Genomic DNA, 25,264 nt, shown 5'->3' on the forward strand with positions numbered 1-25,264 from the left:
GACAGATGAAAATATCTTGCAAATTGTCATCTCAAAACATGTATCCACGAAAAAAAATAATTCTTTGAGATGTGGTTTCTTTTCCTGGAGGAAATAGAATTTATATGCTCAGTTTAAGGTATTTCTCTTTCAACAAAGTGGAACTGTAATCGTGTTTTTTTAATTTTTTATTAATTATTGCAACATTATATAAGGCCTCACGCATAGTCTAAATTCTTAAATTCTAGGTTTTCTTACAATCGCGTAAACACATGTCTAAAGAATTAATTTTACATTTCAGATTGGGAATAAACATACTTACATTTTCTTTTTCAAATCTCAGAAATCAAACTGTGTAAGAGTACTTTTTTTAAGCTTTTGTTTCAATAGAGTAAATACATGTCAAAAGTGATAAATTTACAATTCAGACACAAATTCAATGCATATACATACACCTAATTTATACTGCAATTCAACTGAGAAATCAGACTGTGTCAGAGGCCTTTACAAATATTTCTTCCTGTGTCTTGCTGACTTATCGACCTAATCGGCTTACTTTGTTTGCTTGCCTTTCGATTGCAGGTACCACCTACACACAACCACAGAATATCAACGCCAAGTCAGTGCAGAAGACAAAGCCCGCCGAGCGTGGAGAAGCCATCAGCAGGAGCAGCAGGAGCAGCAGCAGCAGCCTCAGCTGGCCAAGCATATCAGCCGTATCGGCCGGCGAGTCAGTTGACCACCGCGACGCCATTGGTAGGCCGGAAAAATGCGGAAAAAGCTGCCATAAGGCCAAGGCCAAGTGGGCCAAATGGCGGGCACAGTTGAAGCCACGTCATCAGTCCCAATCCCAGACACAATCCCAATCCCACCGGGCGGTGCTGCACAAGGAGGCCAGGCGAAGACAGCGCCGCGAGACTGAGGAGGAGCTACTGGACTCCCTTTTGAGCTCCAGCTCGACCAGCACCTCCACGGCCATGGCCACCACAGTGCTGGCCACCAGCTCGAGTTCCCCGAGCACCAGGAGCTCGTTGATTAACGACACTCGGGCCAAGCGGCCGCGATCCACGCTCCATTTGGCGCCCGAGGATATGCAGCCCAAGCCCAAGGAGCCGGTGATCATCATCGACGACGTGGAGGAATTCGACAGTGGCAGCACCAGCACCAGCGACTTGATCGCGCGGAAGAGCCGCGAAGAGGCAGAGGCAGAGGCGGATGAGGAAGAGGACGAGGGTCCGCTGGAGCCGCGGGTCCTGCCGCTGCGACCAGTGCCGCCGAATCCCTACGAGGCCGAGGAAATGTCCGTGGTCTATGCCGAGCAGCACTCCGAGATCAAGTTGATGTGCGAGGTGGACCTTGATATCGCCACCAGCATGTGGTACAAGAATGGCCAGGTGAGTAAGGTCCTTGGCAAAGAGTTTTAGCCTCCCCTCTCCCTTAAGTCCTGCGAAGAGCCTCTCGAGCTGTCAGATGCTGCCAACTTGTGCTGACTTTAATTGCATTCTTAGCCTTCTGCATTCTGGTGCCCACTTTCCTGCTTTTTTCTTTGTTTGTCTCTCCGACTGCTTCTGTCTGTCTGACTGTTTTTGGCTTTATTCCTATTCTGGCCGAGACGTCTCGAGTGGCAGGGCTTTTGCTCTGTGTCTGACTCTGGTCCTTTGTCGCTTAACTGCCGCATTATGCAAATGGGATAATCGTTATTATTTGATAGTTTCTGATGTCAAAAGCGCTCCTGGCAGAGCTCATCGTTCGAGGGTCGCGTTTTTGCTCGATTGCCTCATTATGCAGCAACGAGGGCTTCTAATTACGAGTTTTAGCCATGCCAGAACGCCCACAAGTAACCTACAAATAATGGCTCGAATGGAAATTGTTAAAAAAAAAAAAAACAGAAAACATGAGGTAAAAGTTAACCCGCCAGCAAAGCCAAAAGTTATTGAGTTGTAATTGCGAACGCAAACAGTTGCAAGCACACCGGCAAAAAACCACTCGGCTTAATGCAATTATAACAGTTTCCCGAGTTTGCCGAGTGCCACAAATGTTTTGCACACACTTTTTGCGAAAAAATAAGTCCCTGGAGAGATAATTCCAAAAGCAGGAGGTGAAAATGCCATGATACGAATTAGTGTTGAGAGCTTGTGTTGTTTGTAATTCCCAGAGTTTCCAGAAATGAAGTGAGAGTTATTAGACATCGCATTCTAAGGTTCAACTTTGAATTCTATTTTATAAAATTTAAAAAAAAATTACAAAATTTAGAAGCTAAAAAAGAAAGCTGGTGGTAAACGATGCATCAGCAGATCGTAGCCGGTGAGCAATTCCGTATTAATGCTTTTTATTGCTTTCAAAACCGTTTATATATTAAGTTTGTAAAACATAAAATGTTTTCCATCAAGGAGATAACAAAAGTAGAAGCTTTTTACGAAATGCAGCATAGTGAATACGGAGCATGCAGCATGCACGTACAGCCGCTTCAATGTTTACAACCATCTTGAGATCCATTACACTTATTCCGGCTGGGTCCACTTCAGAAAGGATAACTCTGTCCGAAGGGCGACAAGTCGGCAGCACTGATCCGCACCTTATGAACCCAAGCAATTTGGCTTTCAAGCCTCAAAGCAAAGTTGGTAGGCCAGTGACTGGGTGCAAATATGAGGGGGCCATGACCAAGCTAAGCCCACTTGCAGGTGTAAATACAACAGGCTGGCAGGCCGAGTTGTTGATGGGCAAATAATAGTTGCAACTAACACGGCAACGGCAACGGCAACGGCAGCAACTGAGTTGCAGCCACCAGCAGCAATGGCACTTTGGGTACGTGTCGGAGCTATTTGTTGCTGATGTTGCCGGCGGTGTTGCTGTTGTCTGTGGCAGTTAACTGGCTCCTGTTGCCCTTGCACTTGCAATCTGCTACCTGCAACGAGCAACGTGCAACGAGCAGCCAGCAAACCTGCAGCATTGTAGCTGGTGAAAAAGAGTTGCATTGCATACTTGCGGGCAAAGCTGGCTAACATTGTTAGGGCCACAAACTGCGATTGTTTGCCTACTTGTTGTTATTTGCATTTGCATTCCATATTCCGTACTTGGATTCCGTTGGAAGCCACTAAATTGCCTGTCAGCAGTTTGAACTCAGGGATTGCCGGAAGCGTCAGCAATGTGATTGCGTTTACATTAGATTTTATTTGGCGTGAAATGTGTCATCATACAATGCACAGCCGGGTGTACAGGGTATCCCTAACCGCGTTGTCTCGTCTGGCAATTTGTTGGCTTTATAGGGCCATACTTTTCGACCGGCGACAATTGCCAGACATAAACCTTAACCACGGCTACGGAGCCAACGAAAAGAGGACTTTTTATGGCTGCAGCTGCTTTGTTGCACACTTTGTGGCGCTGGCAAGCTTTATTTATGGCCGGGGTCTCAGGTTTAAGGTCAACAAACCCGCTTGGCTGGCATAAATCCTATCCAGTTTCGCCCCGATAAGCCGCCATTAGTCAATTAGGGGCAAACTTAAGACGAGGCATTAATAGGCAAGCTGCCCTCCCAGAAGCCCTGAATGCAACTGAGCAACTGTGCAACTGAGCAACTGTGCAACTGAGCAACTGAGAGCGTAAATCACATCAAGCCGGCAAATTAATCAGTCAGCCTCAGAAATCCCAAATGAAAATGAGCGACAATGCGGTGCCACTTAGCGGGGAGTGGGGCGGTGTGGAGCGGAGTGGAGCAGTGGGAAAAGCCGGAAAAGCGGGTCTTAAGTTGCTAACACGCCGTCCGCTTTGTACCTTTGACAAGTTTATTAAGTTAGTTACAATGTCGACGCTGGTCGACTGCTGCTCCTGCCAACTCTGAGTGCTCCGCTGGCAAATAAAATCAACGCCAATGCAGCAGGAGCAGCATCAGCATCAGCAGCAGCATTAGCAGCAGCAACAGCAGCAGCAGCAACATCCATCTATCTCGCAACTCGCATCTCCGTCTGCCATCGCAGCACATTTCCCAGCGGTGCAATTGTATTAGTTGTGTTAAAACAAAAGCCAGCCATGTGTAACCGCCGAAGAGGAACGGATGGAGGATGGATGGAGGATGAGCAGCGGATTCGTGGAGCGGGAGATAGAGCAACAGTAACGAGCAGGCTGCGGCGCAATTACAACAATGATGCGGCAACAATGTGTGCGATTGAATGTGTTGCAGGATGAGGAGCATTCGAATAAGCCAGCAAGTCGTCATGTAAATGCTCTTTCCTTTTGGAGAAATCAGTCTGCTACCTAAGAAGATACTACAAAACCAGTGACACTTGAGTCGAGTAATATATGTACCGAAGAAACTTAAAAAGAAACTTAATCAAAACGTTTAGAGCAACTCAGTGGTAAAAGAAACCTTACAGAAAAAACATAGCTAAAGCATACCAAAGAAATGTAGAAGAAAACCCAGCAGCAATATAAAGACAGAAACAAAACGAAAAGAAATGATACAGAATTAACCGCCAGCAGCAACATACAGAAGAAACCCCGCAGCAACATATATCAGCTGAAGCCAAACCTTTAAGTTCCCTGCCCTGAAAGAATATATATATTTTTTGTGATTATCCCCAGTGGCTGCATGTGCCCATTGACTTTGGTCTTTTCTCCCACACAGCCCACACGGTCCATACAACCCACTACCTCCATTTACTCCAACCGCTTCTAGCTCCATCGCATTGCAACTGCGGCAATGACATGCGACAAGTGTTGCACTGACAGCTTGCAACATGAGCGACTTTTGTTGTACTTTCTAGAGCGTTGCACAATGCATTAGAGTCCCCGAGCGGGCACAACAGCTAAAGGAGTTCATCCCAGCCAGGATGTAGGATCCAGGAGCCAGGAGCTAGGATCGAGTAGCCCCTAACCCCTGCCTCCCACTTCCACTCCGGGTGTCTGCTTGTGTGAGTGCCAAGGAATTTATTGTTGAAAATTATCAAGAGGCTAATATATTTGCCGAAAGCAATTTCAAGTTAGTGGCTGGAGGGGATGAGGGGGGTGGTAGCAGCGGAATGGGGATGGGGATGAGCGGCAGATAGCGCGACAGTCAGTGAGCAATGTTGGCTGACAAGATTTTTGCAATTCCAAGCCAGTGATAGATATAAGTAGCCATTTCGCCCTGCTCCTTGGGCTCCACTTGAAGGAAATAAGCGTCTGTTTGGAATGGTTGGCTCTGAAGGAATGCCATTTTCTGTGCAGCAGCAGCAACAGCAGCATGAAGCTAATTGTCAGCCAACGTCAATGAAGTGTGTACTCAAATAAAGCATTTATTATATTTTTCATTAAATAAAGGAATGTACATTTTCGCGTTAAAATACAACCGGAAAATAATGTGTAATATAAATTTGCATTATTATTCATGCAGACAGAGGGGCAAACAGAGGGACTGTTGGAAGAAAAAATTAAATGTAAATCGCGAGCGAATCGCCGAAAAGTTTTGCCAACAATGCAATTAGAGAATTACAAAACCCTCAACTGTCCACCGATAACGTGGCCGCAAATTATGCAAAGTTATGCGTGTGCGCCTTCAAAATATTCAGCAATTTATGCGAATCGACGCAGCTGACAACACAGTTGCACACAGCCCGCCCTCTTACGCAGTTGAAAAACAAAAGCGGCTGAATTCATAATTACCCGAAAACAAAAACGCAGCCAGAGGATCGCCAACAATGGCAGGCCCGAAACAATCGAGCGTGTAATCCGGCCCAAACGCTCCACGCTGTAAACAAGGATTTGCCACGCTCATTTAACGCTTTTGTCCGGCGGCCATGTTGCCAAACCAGAAAAATCCAACACGAACAGGTGCCAAAGGCCTGGACACTGGGACACTGCGACACTGGATGCTGGACACTCTAGCCGGAGTTGGACTGGATGCAGTGGATGTAGTTGTAGATGTGGATGTGGATGTGGATGCCAAAAAGCCTCGGATCGCCATCGACCTCATAAATTTCCAACTGAATGCCCCGCTGCACAGCCACGCAAAATCCAGTTTCCACTTTGCCAGTCGCCAGTCCCCAGTTTGCCATCGCCATTGCCATTTTGCCAGTTGCCAGTCAAATGCGTCGCTGGTTAATAAATTTTCTGCAAATGGCCATTGCGGCGACTGCGGCAAATGCGCGCCGGAAGTCGCCACACGCACACAATTCGATTCGGGAGGGGGGCAGCGGGGAAAGTCCCATTTCGGGAAGTGAAATTCATATACGCATAAATATTTGCACTGCATTTGAAAAATATACAGCAAACGAGTCGTAAGCTGAAACAAAAACTGGCTATGGCAAACGCACAAACGGAACCGGAAGTGCACCAAACAAATATTCTGTTTACACATTTTTTGTTTGAACTTTCTATTCTTTCCGTATTTTTCCGTTCAATATTGCCTTTTTGGGTGTATTGCTTTGGCTTAAAAAAAAAAAAGGTTTAAAGGCTTACGCTGAATATCATGTTATTTAAATATCAGTGACCCAGAAAATAGCTTTGAATTTTGCTTAAATAAAAGCAGGTGAATATCGGAGTTTTATAAGAAGATTATTTATTCAAATTAATCTTTGGATCTCTTAATCTATGAACCATCAAATGCAGCTACCCAGTTGAGTGGAGAGTGTATAGCTTGGCAATTTAATGCTCCTCAGACAGCTCCCTTTTTTTTATTCGGTCAGCCTTAATCCAAGTCCAAAAGTTAATCTCTTCCCCTGCAAATGCAATTAAAATTGTGTTTCATTTATTACCGCCCCCTGCTGACCGCGCTCTTTTTAGCCCGACATTTAATTGGCACTTAAACGCATTAAGCGTGCGAAACATTTCCACATATATTTATATATATATATATGTTCATATTCTTTTTTTGTTTGCGTTCTTCATAATTTTTATTCGTGCTCTGTGGCTGAAGCATTTGAATGCGCACATAAATTTCCGTTTGCATTAAGCCCACCAGCAGACAGACAGACAGGCAGCGGGAGATGGCCAGCAACTATTGGTAACAGTTTTTAAGCCGCCAGTTCATTGTTGCCACATTACCACTGGATAACATGTGTGTGTGAGCGGGGGCGGCTGGTCCATCGTCCTCATTTTATTGTCATTACGAGTATTGTGTTGGTTTGAAGCGAACGAAATGTAATAAAATTCCAGCGAAGCCCAAGTGTAAATAAATGGATATGAAAACATTAAATGCAATTGTTGCGTCCCATCGCAGAGTGAGGATAGTGGCGAATTGCGTTTAACGGCAGAATTTATGGGTATTTAATGCGCTGCATTAAAAGTTTCAAAAGGCGCTTTGCATAATTCCGACAGTGACATTAGTTTTAACGCCGCACAAACTTATCCCTGCGATCTCGTCTTCCCTCCTCCCCGTTTCAGGTGGTCCACGCCATGGACCGCACGTCCCGCGTCACCGACTACCGCTTCATCAAGGAGGCTAATGGCGCACTAACCATCACCAATGTCATGCTCGAGGACGACGGCAAGTGGCAGTGCGAGGCGGAGAACACCAGGCGCTACACGGAGAACGCCCGACCCGTCAAGCTGGTCGTCCTGGGTGAGTATCCCGTCCACGGAGTATCCCCTATCGCCGGGGCAGTCACGACTTGGCCAACTGCTTTGCGAAAATATAAAAGAGGTCGTTCCATTTGCCAAATTAGCCGGCGACGCGGCCAACTTAGCGAGTGTTGGGGCGCTTGGCATTATGCTCGCTTTTATGGCCAAAATGCTTTCGTGAAATAAAGATAATGCCATGGTCTCTAAATTGGTAAACAAGGCAATTTTTACTTTTTAATGAAAGAAAACTTTAGCTTGAGCAAAATGTCTTAATCTGTGCTAGCACATGTATTCTTACACTAATATCTAACTATTGAATTTAAAATTTAATATTTAAATTTAATATAACGTCCTTATATCAAATATTTAATATTTAAACATTTAATTAAGTGTGGAAAATATTCAATTTAAAATAGTCCCTTTTTCAATTAAATTCTTTTTATTTAAGTTAAATATGGTTTAAGTTTAAATTACATTTTAAGATATAAAATCAATTTTGAAAATAGTCAAATGAGAAATTTTAAAAATTGTTTAAATTTTCATATTTATTATTCACTCTTAGAACTGAATTTAAAACTCTAATGATTTTCATACTTCAGTTAAAATTAGTTTTCACTTTAGACAATTTAAAATGTTGTCCACAACCTTTATTTTAGATTCAAGATACAAATATTAAAAAGTAAAGAATATAAAGCGCCAATCAACAATATTAATTATTGCATTTAATGAAATGATTAAATAACATATGTCAAGCGCTCTACGTTTTGTTTATGTTAAAAGTTTACATTTTCTTTAGTAAGGATGTGCAATAATCAACTTCTTCCTGTCTTATTTGCAATATTTTTATAGATCGTCCCAAGCCGCCGTATCTGCTAATCGACTCGCGCCGCCTGGACGCCAGCAACCTGTTCGTGCCCGTGAAGGAGAACTCCGAACTGAACCTGGCCTGCGTGAGCGAGGGCGGCAATCCGAGACCCACGCTCACCTGGGAGGTGCTCCTGAGTCCGGGCGTGGACCGGCATGCCCAGAAGGTGTCCGCCGAGGTGCTGGAGCTGGAGGAGATCAAGGGCGAGAAGGTAAGCAGCCGGGGCAAAGCATTGAGCCCGATGGGTGACAAGTGGCGGGCCGTGCGACTGGATTTGGTAATGGCTGTTGGAGCTGGAGTGGAAAAACCACAGCATCGCCGGCCGGCCGGCTGGCCGTTTGGTCGGCAAACACATTAGGTGTGGCTAACAGCGGCTCCCGGCTCAAACAACGGCTTTTCCGGACGACTGGCTGGACCCAGTTTGCGGTTGGGCCGAAATTTGTTTGTCTTGCACTCGAGCATAATGAAAAGCAGACATTTTGGTCGAGCAATGCAGGAGAGTTCACTCAGCTCGACTAACTCCCATTCACTTACCCCACCTACCCCTCCACTTCCACCTGTCAAACACACATCCACTGGCAGTGTCTTGTGTGTGTTTGTCGCTCGGACCCTAAAAGCCACAAATTTGCGTGTTCGGCTGGTCACAAACCTAACCTCATGCCACCCACACCTACATTCACACCCACTCCGCCCCCCGATGATTGATTGAAAACTGTGCCAACAAAATTTCCATGCAAAAGCCACAGCCAGTGGGTGGTCCATGGAGCACTATGTGGGTGGGTGTCCTTGCCCTTGGACTTTAATTTAAATTAATGATGTCGCGCTGATAACAGGCCTGACTAATTGGCCACCCGATTCGCCGCCGCCTGTCATTTGGCCCAATTTGCCAGAGTTTAGCATTAAATTTGAATGGCAATTTCATTGAGCCCCCCTCCCCGTTCCTTTGCAGTTGGACAAAGACGGCTACAAAATCAACAGCGGGGCGAAGAGCGAGGCTCGACTGCCGGCCGTCTATAGAGCCCATCACAACGCTCGAATCCTGTGCGTCATGGAACATCCCACGCTGAAGATTCGCCAAAACGCCTCGCTTCTGCTGGATGTGCAATGTAAGCTGAGATATTTGTTAAATCTTTTCAATCAAAACTTTTATTTAAATTTTTAATCTTGTTTTCTTAGAAATTTATTTATCCAGCCACAAGCTTTTACTACTTTTTATTCCCCTATTATAAAATACTTGCATTTATTTTAAATTCCCTTCACAATATTTTGCTGTCATATTGCAAATTAGCTTTTTGACTCAAAGAAGTCGGAGGCAAATACCGAAATATGGAGTTTAATGGCGAGGTACATACTATACATATTATACAATGAACCCATTCAGGAATTGGTATTACAGATTTTAATTTAAGAAACTTAAGCTTGAGGAAAATTAAAAAACACGTTCACAACAACTTCCTCCTTCCTTAAACACCAACTTCTACAATATAAAAAAAAAATTTGAAAATTCCTAAGGTAATAATTGTAGAATTATTCCAGAAATGACAAATGCCTCAGTGAGTCATCAAGCAAAGGTCATAAAAACTTTTTAATAAAAAGCAAACAGAGCGTATATCTCACTTGCTTTAATTACATCAAGAAGGGCCGAAAAACGAGAGTGGAATGATGTAAATAAAAGTGAAAACCAAAAAGTAAATGTTGATTGAAAAGTTAAATTGCCAAAGTTAACACACGCCACAAGCCGGGACAAGAGCTATGGCCAGAATGCCGAGCTGAGGGCGACTTGGGCAGAGTATAAAACAACAGGGAAAATTATTATGCACCTGCAGTGAACAAAGTCAGTGGAGTAACTGAAAGCAAAGGTGAAATTATATTAATTGAAACGGCAAAAAAAGAAGGAAACAGAAAAAAAATGAAATCAAATTGCAATGAAACTCGGCGAAGGCTCGAGAAAGAAAAAGCGCGACAGTTGGTAAAAGGACGCCTTTGTACAATTGAAATGCAGGGAACAAAAGCTGCAGAGAAAAGAAGGGAATTAATGGAAAGTCGAGACCCGAGAGGATTGCTTGGCTCCCAATTAGCTTAAATATAAGAAGGTGTCGAAGAAGAGGGGGTTTATTAAACGGACAGGACTGTAGTTTTTATTCCGGCAGCTTTATTGGTATTTAAACTTACGATTCGTTACGAGACTAAGGAATGCTTTATTCTTATAATTATTAGTTTTTGTGTATAAGTTGAGATGCCCAACAGTCTTTGATCGCTTTCATGTCTACACTCAAAGCTCCGCTTTGGCAACAAAATGTCAGCCGCATAACAATAGGATCACTTTAAAGGAAACCCTCTATTGCCGCCCGATTTGTGACCCCATCGAGGTGGTGGGCATGCATGCATATGTGTATATACACACATGCCACCAGCAGCCACAACAAAACCGGGAAATAAAGATAGTAGTAGTCCTGTGGGCACCGCAAAAGTGACGCAACTGGACATGCAATTGGGAATCAATGCCAATGGCCTGGTCGATGGGGCGAGGCGACAATTGGAAGACTAGCACTAATTGGCAGCAAAAAGCCGCACACACGTTCTCTGGCAGCAGCCAGGACATCAGGACATCGGGACATCAGGTCCTCGCCCTGAGGAGGGTCTCAATCAGCGCCAGGATCCGGGGACGAACCACAGTTATTTGCTTTATTAATGCCCGTGAAGCCGCATAATGCCATGACAAATGCCATGCCCAGGTAGTGGAGAGCCCATGAAAATGATTGGAAAATATAGAAAAGCCGTGTGGGATTTGCATGGCGGTGAGTCCTTGATGTTTTCGTTTGTAGGTGTGTGTGACCTGGTACGGGTACGAGCACGGGTGTGTGGGCTTTGGCTTTGGCCAGGCATGAAAATTGCAAAAACCGCAATAACAACAGCAGCACAAGGCCTCAAACAATAATAACAGCGGCAACAAGAACAACCACAACGTTTTCCGGGCGCTCAACAAAAGAAGGAACAAGTTCGTCCTGTTTTTCCTTTTATTATTCCCGCTCCCTTTCTTTGCGCTTGTATAAATTAAAATGCACACACATGAGAGCATTTGCCATAGCCATACCCGGACCATAGACATTGTATCCGCATCCGACGAGCTGGTATCTGAAATGCTGGCTGCGTTTAATTTGCGCATTTTTATGCAGACAGTTGACAGGCGAATCAAGGACATGGACAGGGATCACTGCGTCTCGCAATGCTGAATGCTGGAACAATTTAAACCCGGAAAATTCAACTAAGCGACTCAAAGGAAATATTTAGGTTTCCATTTCAAATAGAACCATTTAAGGACCATATTTTGCTTTTAATTTGAGCAATTTCAGAAGATGCCAATGTGCATATGTTATTTAAAATTGTACGTACGTTTGTTTCACAAACAGTTTCCACACTAATTGCTTGAACTTTGCCTGAACACAATATTCGCAAACAGTTAAACAATTTTCAAGCGTTTGTGGGCCCAACTTTCAGTCAACAAATTGATGGACCACCAATATATACGTATATATGTGCCAGTCCATTCATAAATATGTATGACGTCTGACGACTGATGGCTGATGGCTGACGGCTGTCTGCTGGTCGTGCAAAAACACATATACCAACCAGCTCCGAAACTCTATTGAATAGTTTGGCAAACAACCGACAAACAAATTTCATTTGTCCCTTGGTATCTGCAGACCCATTCTGGGCGCCTAATCAAATTGTATTAGTTACAAAAGGCCACAAAGGCGACTGGTGCGCCGAAAAATTGAAAAGATTGAAATGAATGCAAGCCCATTTGGATAGCATATTTTGGTTTGGTTTGGCTCAGTTCGGATCGGATCGGTTCGGCTAGGCCAGACCTGCCAAATGGCCAGTACTAATTAAAAAACATTTGATTTATGCCTATGAATATGCATTGAATGGAAGTGCACATGTCTGCATGGGCGGGGCGATCCCATTATTTACATTTACATTTAGATTTACATTTTGTCGATGGCTTTTTGACATGCACTGAATGGATTTGTGATTGGCAGTTTGGGATTGAAATCGAAGTTTTATTTTGAATCGAATATCGAATTACTTGTGAATAAGCCTGGGATGGAGTTGTGGATGCTGAAATAAAGGGCATAACAGACTGGAGGTGTGAATTGAATTCCGCTAACTAAGTAATTTCGTTGGCGAACTCAGAATTAAACGCTGTAATAATTGACTCATGTTACGCACATAATTGAATGCTGTCAGGTTGAACTTCATATTTACCTAGTTTCAGAGTTAATTAGCAAAATGTGGAAAAGGAAAATTAGATGTTTAGAACACAAAACTGACACTGGCATAAATTACAATTTGATACACCATTTGGTTACTTTTTAATACTTTTTTGTTGACCATAAACTAATGTTTCATGTATGTATTTTTTATATTTTGTTTTCAATGATTGCAGTCCCTTTGGTTTGTTAAGTGATCATTTAGGTAGTCGGCTTAAGGTCATAAAATTTTGTCAAAAACAAAAAAAAAAATTATAAAAATTTAAAACAAAGTTAGTAAGCATTTTCTCAATTTTAAAGTTAAACAAGAAAACCTCACACAATTCAAGTTACAACTACCGCTTTCTTATTTACCTTCAGACAGCCCAATACACCACTCTTAGCCTAACATTTGCATTTAGTTTAATTATAAAAGTTTTTCTTTCTTGCCGCCCGCCAGTTCGTACCCCTTCTTTTGAGTAATTTTTTAATTAAAAAACTATTTTGTTGATGTTGCCATAGACTACTAGTCGGTGATGGCGCCGAAAATCTGCAGAAAGTCAAAGTCAAGCCGAAATAACCATCTGTCCTCATTGCAGACACGCCCTCCTTCGCCATCTCGCGCACACCTGGCTTCGGTTATCCACTCCGCGAGGGCATCGAAGTTAGCCTCAAGTGCGACGTCGACTCCAATCCTCCGAGTACTCCCCGGTGGCAGAAGGACGATGGTGACACGCCGGTGAGTTTGGGGACCCTGAATAATGCACAGGAAAAAATTTGTCTCTAATAAATTCAAGAAGGGAAACATATTTTAAATTTCACTTCTATGTCACGATTAACGGGAAAATGACAAGCCAAATAAAATCGTATTATTTAATATAGTTATTTTCACTCACAAAGATGAGAGACAAGTAAATTCAACTTTATTCTAAATACACACATAAGTTCAGCATCAGAAGTGACGTAGAAGTATCATTCTTATCTCTGTAAAAGCACCTTTGTTTAAATTGGTAAATTACTTTTTTTTTCAATCAATATACATTTACAACCTCCAAGTAGACAACTACATTTTTTTCAGTGTGTTAAAAATGGGAAAAGTGAGAAAAGCGTGGTGGTCTCGTGGCTGCATTCGTAGGCCGCCCATCGTATCTCGGCCTTTTGTGTGATTTTTGGGTAAGGAGCAAGTTTTAAATGGATTTTCGTGCAGTTGTCGCTACCTGGCGAGGCCCAAACTTGTGCGAAACTATTTGCCTTGCCTTAATCACCAAAAATTGTTTACGCATAACGAGCCAAACTCATTTCCCATTTCGCATTTCGCATTTCCCATCTACCATTACCACGCCGAAGTGCTAACATTCTGATTTGCAATTTCTCGATTATTGCAGGTGCCGCAAACGGGCGATGGTTTCCTCAACTTCACCTCGATAAGGCGTGAACATTCCGGCTGGTACAAGTGCACGTCCCGGCACCTCAACTTCCAGTACTCGTCGATTGGCTATTACCTCAGCGTGCGATGTGAGTAGTACTCCCACTCAAACTCCCACTTTCAGCAGTAAGCCCGTAAATTAGACCGCGTATGCGTGAAATTGCCTTAAAATGGCGCGTGATAATATTTTGCCCATTAGTTTGTGCCTGTAAAATTACTTGTAACACCCCCTTAAAGCCCTGGTACCCTGAAAAAACCACCAAAAATTGGCAAACATTTTACGACACTCGCACATGGCGCTGAGGACAATATTCGGTGTGATTTTTTCGGGGATGTTCTTGCCACTTGGCGAGGCGCCTTGTGGCGCCACCCTCTGTCATATGCAAAATGTGGCAAATTTCATTGGTATTGGCATTGGCATTGGCATTGAGTGGGTGTCCGTCCCCTTCTCCCCCCTTTTCCACTACTATTTATGCTTACGCGCCATTTTGCTGTCAATATTTTCTCGTTTGCGGGTTGGGCTTTATATTTTTTGGGCCTGAGGAATATGGCACTTTATGCGCTCAACGCGTGTTAATGCTGGTAAATATTTTTATTGAATTTGCGCCTGTGACAGGCGGCCTAAAAGCAGCCATCAAACCGCCAAATCAAATTATATGGCTAAGGAAAAACTCATTTGCAGCCTCATTAGGCGGCAAATGCAATCGCAGAAGAGCTCTCAAGGAGTCGAAAAATGCACTGCAAAATCCATCTTCGTCCCCCTAAGCTCGTTCATCAATCATGGCAAAAAAAATAAAAACGGCACGGAAAACCCAACTAGAGAAATAAAATATTGGTAATAACAACTTGACAAAGTGTTGGCACTTTTTTATGCCGACGCAGGGATCAGGATCACGATGGGCCTCGTCTCTGGGGAGAGATTTTTTGCGCCACTCCTGACAGCAGCCTGTCGTTGCTCATTATGGGGGAAAACAAATGCTTTATTAATAAAAACAGAACGGAAAAAGGCCAAGAAGTGACGCAGACGGCCGCCCCATCGACATTATCGATGATTGATGTGGGGCCGCCAGAAAGGAAAACTTTTCCTCCGCATTTTCCAGCGAAATCTAATTGTGAGAGACGCTGAGCTGGCAACATGTTAAGCACATAAATCAATTTGTAAAACGTTTTATCGAACTCTAGCAAAGTGCCGAAATGGCAGATCCAACTGGCAGCAGTCGGCATCTAAACCCCATTTGTGACAACAGGCGTCCTTCTATATGTGTGCCATACCTATCGGATATAAGATATGGTAGCGGCAAAGACACGACTTGCCTGTCATAAACTATAAAACAGCTGCACGACCCATGATAAATGGCGGCCGGAGAAGATTTTTGAGGGAGAATGGAAGTCGGGAAAAAAAAGCACTGATAAATCGCATTTAAGTGAGGGAGGCTCCCCTCGAGCATCGAGCATTGAGCATTGAGAATCGAGCATGGAGCATCGAGCATCCCAAATCCCAGACAGACGTTTGAATGCGGGCTTAATTGCTGGCGATATGTTTCCTCCGCGCCTTCTCGCAATTCGCCATTGAGCTGGAAAAGCGGCGGCGAGGCGCACTGGTAGCAGGAAAGGAAAACTTTGCTGTCGACAACAACGAGGACAACGCCGACAAGCTGCAATGAAAAAGCAATCAGCGATGCCCAGCCAAAAGCTAAAGGAACAGCGAAAAAATGGAAAGGCTGGGGGCCCCAAATCCGGAATGCGGAGGACCCACAAAAGTAGGCAATTTGACGCAGTTGCTCAAAGTTTTCTGCGCCGGCCACTTTCGCGTGATTGATTCGCCCGTCTGGATGCCTCACTACCCATGGCTGAGGACACAGGACTCGGGACACAGGACACGGGACATGGCGAGCTTGTTAAAACGTCGCTAATTTGACACGTACGTCAACAGGAGCGTCGAGCGTGACGCTTAGTCCTGGCCTTCGAGTCCGGGAATAAAACTTGGCCAAAGTGGAAACAAGCGTTCAGGTGTAGTAGAGTAAGCCAGGGCCATTGACCAAACTTCTGTTTGCCAGCCTCATTAATGAGTTAAAGTTCTCATTGGGGCTAATTAATGTTGAGTGGCCTGCATGACGTTCGCTCGAACAATGTGCAATTAGTGAAAGTTTCCCAAGTCAAGCAAAATGGCACACATGTCCTTCATAAACTTCATACACCTTAAGGGTGTGAGAGAAGCGAGTGCTGGTTTGATTTGTGGGTGGCTCAGTAGGTAACGATTTGTAGAATTAAATGATGGGCTTTTCTTTGATAACATATTTGCCCGTAGGAGTTTTCAATTTAATTCTATAGTTTTATGCTTTATTTAAAGGGAATTGTAAACTCACTTAAATAACTTAACTTAAAATACATTTAAAGAAGAAAAGTTAAATTGGTTTGAGTATTTTGCTCATACCCAAATTTGTTAGTGAGTTTTTTTAATAAATAAATAATTCTTTAACATAATTTCAAAAGTTTACATCTTTGTCTTAAATGTAAAATGTAGCATAGTCGATTTTAATGTAATGAAAGAAACATTTCATAAGACCATTTATCAAATCAAATATAAATCTTTGATTTTTGAGTAGCTAACGGCCTCTTATTCTCCAGAGACGTTTTGCGGTTAGGCCAGCCCCCGAAAACCAAGTGCAAATTGCATTCGCCTCGCACTGAACCAATTGGCCGGGCCAACTGTCAAGAAAATGCACCACCGGCAGCACCGCACCACCGCACCACAACAAGGACTCGGCCACAGTGTCAACCACTCAGGAGGAGAACCAAACACAGCTTTTCAAGCAGAAAGAAAAACGATTCCCAATGGGGCGGGACACTCGAGCCGTGCCGAACTGAAGGCGAATTACAATAAAATTTAATTCTACACGCTATCGTAAGCATTTCCATTGCGAGCCATTTCTTACGCCCCAACTCCAGCGATTGGCATGGTGGGTCCTGGGCCATGTTATCCATTATCCTCTGTCATGCTGGTTATCGCGGTTTAACTTTATTGTTTATTTCGTCCCTGCCCTTATGAGATGTCCCATGTCCCATATCCCTTGTCCCACGTCCCATGTCCTGCTCCTTGTCCTTTGGCCAACTTGAATTTCTGTGTTTATCGGCGCGCACGATTATTAGTTTTTTTTTTGTTTGCTGCCTTTGTTTTTATAGCCGGCGATTATGTTTCGGTATGTGTGGAGGGTTGCTCGTTGTCCTTGGGCAAAGATTTTCAATAAAATTTTATTTGCCGTTGCCTCAAATGAAACCGAATCTCATTTGGACTGGGTTCCTTTTTTTCTGCTCAACTTAAAGAAATATTAAAATCTCATTGCGAACAAATGTCTTTGAGTAAAGTATTCTTTATGGCCACAAACTTTTCTCTTCGCCTCGATGGCACAAACGTAAATTTGTCAAGAGATTATCTTTTATGGATATGGAGCATGGAGCAAGACAAAGTGTCTTCGACTGCGCCCCACCAATTTGCAACTCAAAAGAACCCAATATCTTCTGGAATCCCCTGTTATGCCCGATGCATCTCACATCCACTGCCATCACTGCCATCATCTTCAATTTCAACTCATTGCAAATTAATCGCGTGTTCGCTGAAAGTCTTGCAACTTCGTCGGGCTGCAGGGGGAAAATTAAAATTTATAACCAAGACACAAATGCAATCACTGCAGCCAGAGTTTACTCTCTGCCGCTTCCGCTGGCTGTTTATGCAGCTTGTAAGTTAAGCTGATTGTTGCCACGATGATGATGATGATGGCGCTGCCTCTTGCCGGCCTCCTTCATATTCATGACTAACTACGAAGATGGAAAGCCAGCGGAAAAAATGCAAATTAATCTGGGGGGGGGCGGTGAGCAAGGAGTGCTAATGAAAATTGCAAGCGAAAAAAAACTGCTAAAACACCCTTCCGTTGGAAGCACTATTCATTTTCCGCCTCCCCCCAACGAGAGTGAAAGTTTGCAGTTTAGTTGAAGGATTTATGGATCACGCTCGCCCGTCATATTCACACTTTGGACAGGGGATAGGATGTGTCGACACATCGATACACTCTGTGAGGGTTCGGCAGTTCTCAGTTCTCAGGGGATCCCTGGAAGTGACAGGCGAACACCATACACCATCCACCGAGCAGACGGAATCCTTGAAGGCGAAACGCCAACATGGCTGATGATGATGCGTTATGATTAATGATTGGTGGCCAGAATCGGGCAAACTCTTCAGTCTGCCCCCGGCATATTGATTCTCCCTGTTTGCAGCAGTGTTTGCTGTTTGCTGTTTGCCCTTCATATTTGCCGTTGTTATGAGTTGGGATTTATTCGAGTGCCCCAAAAGATATGCGGTGAGAATCCCTTTCCCTCATTTCCAAGGACCTTTCTCTCTCAATCTGCTTCAGTGTCGCCATATGGGCGGTACTCGATGCCCATTTGTTTGCCTTTGTTTATTTGTTTTCCTTTTGCTTTTGCTTTTGCCAAAGTGCGTCGAGGTGTGGGAGGACACTTTTATGAATGGCCATTCAGTGAAATATGCGTGAAACAAGTGCTGAAATTATGAATGCGAGCGCGTGTGTGCGACAAAACTTGGGAAAATATTGAAGGAGTTTATTTTTTTGGGGCGAAGAAAGGAATCGATTTCTAAGCCGAGTACAAAAAGAGCGTGTGTCATTTAATAATGTTCCATTGACAGCTTTTTTCCAGACTCTTAGTCATTTCTCCTTTGGGGTGTATACAGAATAAACTCACAACTGTATCAGTTCCATATTGTCATATTTGCCCTTTGAATTAATTGTAAGAAAACCACTGATATATAAAAAATCCAAATGAACATATTTTTAAAGATAAATAAGAAAATGTTATAGTTCTTCCATACACAAAGCAGGATAAATAATTACTTAGTTCTTTACTGTTGTAAATGTCCTTTTAAGACCCTTTAAAATGTCTAAATATGATTCGTCTCAACATCAAATGTTATTTTAGAGTATTGAAAGGCATATTACAGATATGATCCAAATTGATGGGCAATTTCAAGGATTTTTCCACTGCCTCCGCCGACTCTTAAAGACACTTCTCTTATCGTACCGCCTCAGAACACGCCGCCAGCTTTTGGCCAATGACAAATGTCTGTCAGTTGAGCCGAGACGAGCTGAGCTCATTAGACATTTTCGCCGAGACGCCGGGACAGAGGGTTCTTATTTCAGTCAAAGCTGCACCAGAACACGAGTATTCGCACTCCGCGATCCCCTGCTGGCCATTGAAGTTGTCAATTTGAGCGACGCCGCCCTTGTCCGCCTTTGTGTTGGGCAATAAAAAATTTTATAACTACGTGATTTTGACTAAGTAACACGCCCCGCCAGCCGAGGGGAGGTCCTTTGCCATTGTCAGCAATAAAACCCTGGTCGAGGGGTGGCTGCCTTCGCTTGATTGACATGCGACGAGGGGTCTCTATGGCGAAAAGAGCTTACAATTAATTGTCTCACTTTCCCCCGCTTTGAATCACAGCCCTCAGAAGTTTGGGGGTTTCGCCTTCGATTAAAGTTGCTCGCGGCTCCCCCGGTAATTAGTAGTTTGTGTTAATTGTGCGGCTCACTTTTGGGTCTGCTAATTTGACGGTCGTCACCCCGAGGAGCTTTTCATGAGGTGATTCCCGACGGTTTGGCCCAGCATCATGCACCTTGGATGGCCTTTCAGGGCCTTTGTCGCCATCGTGGCATTTTTCTTTGCCATGTCGCCACTTGGCAACTTATTGTTATGATATCCGGTGGCAGACAAAGGCGGCTCCTGGCCGCATACTTTTAGGCACATGTCAGGCAAATTGTTATTTATACCGTAATATGAACAGCGTCATAAAGTACGCCGCACAAAGGACGTCCTGAAATTTAAAGCTCCAGCTGCCGGCAAGGCAAGTGGAAAATATGCGAATGTGTGGCACCGCCCGTTTCCCCCATTTTCCACTCCCCATTCCCCAGTCCCAATTTCTTACCTCGAAATTAGAATGGAGCATCGTTGTGGCCTCTTCCCGGCCCCGGAAACGGGCATAAAATATATGTATTTATGAATTTGCGGCAACGTAGATTGCAGCTCAGGCAATTTTCCAGCTAGCTGAGCAGCGATTTTCACTTTTAGTTGGCATCAAAACGGAAGTGACAACTCATTGCGGAGTGACTCAGGTGTTCGCATCGCGTCAGCAATTTGTTGCTGGCTCTGTCATTGAAATATTGTCACATTTGACAATTGCCAACAGCCCTTGGTTGTGCACTGCAAGAAAATTGGTTTCTATGTGATAAACGATTCAAAGATTTTGCCATTTGCATTTTTTATTTCGATTCAAATATTTTTCAATTTACATTACTTATTGCGGCATAGATCAACAGAAAGAAAATATAGGTACATTATCTAGTTTATTTCAGTTTTTAGACAAGAGTAAAACATTTATAATGGTAAAGCTGGTTAAAATTAAATTCTTTTTATATATCTTTATTTTATTTCTTATTATGTTCCTTAAATAAAATTATTAAAAAGGTAATATTAATAAAATTAATATGATCGAGATTGTATTAATTATATAAGACCCTAAATGATAAACACAATAGACCAGAATAGATTGTGTTAAATCTAAAAAGTTTGTTTAAAGAACTAACTGATGCAATTAATACGTGCAGAATAAAATGACCTACCTATCCAGTTTTACTCTCAGTGTATGCTTAGCCCACATGTGGTCTGGAGTTTGCAGCTTTAACTGACGGCTTCTGCTTTGTGTCCTTTTGCCTTTTCAGTCGATTCTGTGGATGTGACCTCGGAGCCGGATGATCAGGATGTTTCCGTGGCAGCTGCCTCGCACAATCCCAACAAGGGGCAGCTGGAAGTGCAGCTGGGCGGAGCGGTTACCCTGCAGTGTCCACAAGGTAAGCTTTCTAAGCCAACGGCCAACGACCAACTACCAACTTGCCGAGGGCCCAAAACTTCAAAGGAAAGGCAGCTCCTTGGGCGGGTGGCAAAACTGCCGAAATTCTTGGCCCATTTGGAATGACAAATGCGTCTGGTCTGTAATTACATTTTACATTTTACTTTCGTTCGATCGAAGCGAGTGGTAGTAGTCGTGGCCTTTTGTGCGCCTCTTCATTAATTAGCGCAATTGGAAATTAATTATGCGTGCAATTTACTTTGCTCACTTTCGGCCAAATGCGAAGATAGACAAATGGCTCGGCGTCTGCGGGAGTGACGCATCAATTAAAGAAATTAAAACTTGCGTGCCGATTCGTTCCTGGAAGTCAATTAATTAAATTATGCACTGGCTTTCATTTCGTGTACCGCCTCCCTCGTTTTAGGCTCCCTGGGCTGCTGGTCGCATTTGGACCCCATTTCGGCCCGGTTGCGTGGCCTTGGCTATGGCAGCAGCCAGCCCACCGGCCAGTTCTCGCTGAAGGACGTCATGTACCAGGATGCGGGCATGTACAAGTGCGTGGGCCAGTCCCCGACCAACAAGAAGAAGCTGGAGGTCCTGCAGAGCGTCACGGTCTCTGTGAAGGGTGAGTGAACCAAAATGTACTATCTAGCCTTTAAGATGATTCACGATAGCGAAAACGCAAATTTAATGGGAATGAACTTTGGAAAGAAGGCATTTTCCTACATAAAATTAATGTGTTTCCATTTAGGTTAATGGCTGCAGTCAGAAAACGTGTTAATTGCTGCATAAAATATATTATTTTACCATTTTAAAAAAGTCTTCGAATCGAGTTTTAGTATTTTAGTAGCTTTGCCAAGGACACCAACATTTCATTAATAGGTATTTTATTCATTGACACATTTAAATTTCGAGTTTGATAAAGCGGAGTTGATATAGAATTAACGTTTGCATATATTAGTTTTCTTAAAAAAAGTTTTTAAAGAAGATTAAAATATTCATCAGACATGATTGGTCGTTTCTATATTCACATTTAAAATAGATTTCATATATTTCCAAAGCGGTGAATTTCTATTAGGTGCCATTTTGATTGGTATAAATAAATGATGTTTGTCGAAAAACGGAAACCTGACATCAAATACAATATAATTCGTTATAGTTTGTGAATTCATATTCTTCATGGTCGCTTGAGAGTTAGTCACACCTCTCAAAGATTTTCCTTGCCCCCGGTGACCCGGCAGCCCAATCAAAGAAGTGAAGCTGAAGCACCAGAAAATTGGGTGTGGCCCAGTTTCGGTTGACTTTTCAGTGGACGTGGTTGTGGATGGCACTGTGTGGGTGGTTTTTTCCGAATGGGTGGCTGCTCAGGTGACAGCGAGGAGTTAAAAACATTAAAAACTTTGACAGCAGTTTCGGGACACGGCAGAGCAAAGGAAAACAAATGAAAAGTTTTATTTTCTTGCTGTCAGAAGTTCGACATTTTACTTTGCATGTGATTTTCCCCAACGATTTCGCTCGTTTTTCCCCCCAGTTTCCCCCAGTTTCCCCCTAGTTCCACCGGCTTCTGTGTTTTTTCCTTTATAGTCGGGCTTATCGCTCGTCCTCTTGTCGCATTGACACTTGTCAAAATCTTTGCCTGGGCGTGTGGAAAACGACGCATGATTGATGACATTGTGAAAGGCAATTCCAATCAGCCTGCGCACTTCCTCCTCCTTCTGAGTATTGCCAGATATTAAGTATACGACAAGTGTAAGGGAATTTGAAAGAAAAATTGGAAATCATGCTGCCGGAAATTAAGGAAAATGCGTTAGCTTTGACTTAACATCACATCACCTCCAGTTGTCTACTCGCAGCAAAGCGCATTAAGTTGTCTTGGGGCCAAAAGCCAAGTGGACATTGAGACAATAAAACTTGCCAAGTGGTCGAATGGTAGAATGGTAGAATGGCCGGGTGGCGGAAGAGGGGTTTCTGGGGACGAGTCGAGGACCTGGCCAAGCTTACCCTCGAGTGCAATCCAAACATGAAGCAGCTCAGCTCAGCTCACACAGTGGCTCCCAGATCTCCGGACGAGGGAAGCCAAGCAATCAAACAAAGCCCTTGCCCGAGAACCGAGAGTCGAGAACCGAGAAGTAGAAGTAGAAGTGGGTGGTCGATGTGGGTGTTGTACACGAAACGGAGACACTTATAATGCTCCCGCATGCAATTTCAAGGTAAGACAGTTTGTCATTAAAACTGCGAAATTGAGTGCTAGATAAACAAAATACAAGGCAGCCAGGAAAGTAGAAACGGGTAATGGGTATGATGGGTATGGGTATGGGTATGGCAAGACCCGGAGAGTTTGGGGCTGGAACAAGCGTGGCTGCTAACACTTAACGCAAATAAACAACGCAGAGGGAACAGGAGTGGGTTTAGTCGGTAGAGGGAAGCGTGAAATAGTCATATTTATCAAGTGGCAGACGGCAAAAGGATTCCCAGGCTTCCAGTCAAAGACGTCGGGATAACAGAAAACGGGATGGATACAGAAAAAAACGAAGAGACAGTGCAGCTATACAATAGATTAAATTCAGAGCCCAGCAGCAAAGGACGAAGAAAATGCTTCGCAGTTAAGCGTTGTGTGTGGGCCAAGCAACCAAAGGATGCTTTAGTTACTTCCACTATTTGTGTTTGCTTGTAAAATTAAACAAAATACAAGGAGTAACTTCGAAAAAGTTGTCTCCGTCTGTCTGCAAAGTTTCGCCTTTTTTTGTCAACAGAAAAATAGGAAAAGAAAACAACTTTTTCACTGGTCAAAAACTTAATTTTTGATTTGACTTTTAATATAAAAATGTGAAATTTAAATTATTTAAACTGGGAGTATTTATGGTGAATCCTAATTCGGTTTTCGTAATATATAAAATAAATTAATAAAACTATCAATTCTTTATTATTAATTGCCTGGATAGCAATATTTTGTATTACAAATTTAAATATTTAAGGAAATATAATAATAATGGAAATATAATAATTTAATAAGAAATAAAGACATTTCATAGACCAAATCTCGCTCATGCCTTCATTAACTTTAATAGAAGAAAATCGACAGAAAATTGTTTTCAGTGCTGAAAGAATAGAGGAAAAATCAAAGATCCCTTGAGTTTCATTACAAGCATCCAGCCAATAAAACCGTATAATCGCTCCTCAAACCGTGAGTTGCACTGATTACCTGTCCATAATTACCAAGTCAAATGGAGAAGGCCAAAAAGCGATGACAAAGGGATTATTATGGCCTCAATCATTTGCTTCGTTGACATTTTTGATTAGTCCGAGCGGAAGTTGGGCGATCGGGGGATGCAGGCGGTGTGCAGGGTCTTCTTCATTATGCATATGAAAGTTTTGCGCCATCCTTTGTTTTTTGCTGGGCCCTCCTAATGAACCCGTGACTTAAAATTGCAGCCTGTGTTGCCTTTACGCTTCGTTTAAGCCAAGAAAAAAGAAGACGTCGGTGGGCGGAAATTATGCAACAAATAAGCAAAGGAACTGAAGCTGCTGCCACTACTTGCATATGCAGCTACTTGAGAAGCAGGCTGCGAGTAAAATAAATGTGCATATGAATTTTGAAGAAAGCCAAAGGATTCGTGGCGGCCCCAATGCAAAGTGCACTTACTTACCAACACACTCACGCATACACACACACACACACACACACACACACACACACATACACACGGCGCCGGAGTATCTGTGCGGGCCCAAATTTATGCTTGTGTTAAAGTTTAGTGCGTGTGCTGGGCAAAAAGTTTTGCAGCAAGAACTTGAGCAACAGCAGCTGCAAAAATGTTCAGCACTCACACAAATTAAATAACAATTTTCTCTCACAATTTCGCCATTTTTTTTTAGGTTTCATTTTGCCCTCGTTCGCTGTCGTTAACTTTATGTGGGCGTTTTCTTGTTGACAATGTGTGTGTGTGTGTGTGTGTGTGTGTGTGAGGGCAGGGGCGTTGGGTGCGGAGAGGGGCGTGGCAAGCTCTGCATATGTTAACTGGCAGTTGCCAAAAGTAGCTCAGTAGTAGAAATTTGCCTTCTCGGCAGCGCTTTTTGTTCTCGTTATGCCTTGCAAATTTAAGTAATTTAAACAAAAGCTGCGAAAAGTTGTGACAAAGTGGATTTTAATAAGGAACGTCCATAAATGGACTGTCATTTAAGCTGACTTATTTTCCTGAGGTGGAAATTGTCAAGACTATTTGTTAAAATTGCAACCCCTTTATATTGTACATATTTATTTTAAAATACCCAGGCAGTTTATATTTATTAAAATA

At 43.2% G+C, this 25,264-nt stretch overlaps 1 protein-coding gene across 1 annotated transcript in view; it reads left to right on the top strand.

Moving 5' to 3' along the window:
• Window positions 1-25,264, top strand: part of LOC108149850 (irregular chiasm C-roughest protein) — a 126,952-nt gene that overhangs the window by 89,110 nt on the left and 12,578 nt on the right. The window contains exons 3-10 of the mRNA XM_041709872.1: window positions 562-1,373; window positions 7,336-7,513; window positions 8,362-8,588; window positions 9,327-9,483; window positions 13,230-13,369; window positions 14,016-14,145; window positions 20,842-20,970; window positions 21,394-21,594. Of these exons, the coding sequence (XP_041565806.1) occupies window positions 562-1,373; window positions 7,336-7,513; window positions 8,362-8,588; window positions 9,327-9,483; window positions 13,230-13,369; window positions 14,016-14,145; window positions 20,842-20,970; window positions 21,394-21,594 (1,974 nt within the window). The remainder of the gene's footprint in view (window positions 1-561; window positions 1,374-7,335; window positions 7,514-8,361; window positions 8,589-9,326; window positions 9,484-13,229; window positions 13,370-14,015; window positions 14,146-20,841; window positions 20,971-21,393; window positions 21,595-25,264) is intronic.

Source organism: Drosophila elegans, unplaced genomic scaffold (assembly GCF_018152505.1).
Source record: "Drosophila elegans isolate 14027-0461.03 unplaced genomic scaffold, ASM1815250v1 contig_520, whole genome shotgun sequence".
In the NCBI taxonomy this organism is placed as follows: domain Eukaryota; kingdom Metazoa; phylum Arthropoda; class Insecta; order Diptera; family Drosophilidae; genus Drosophila; species Drosophila elegans.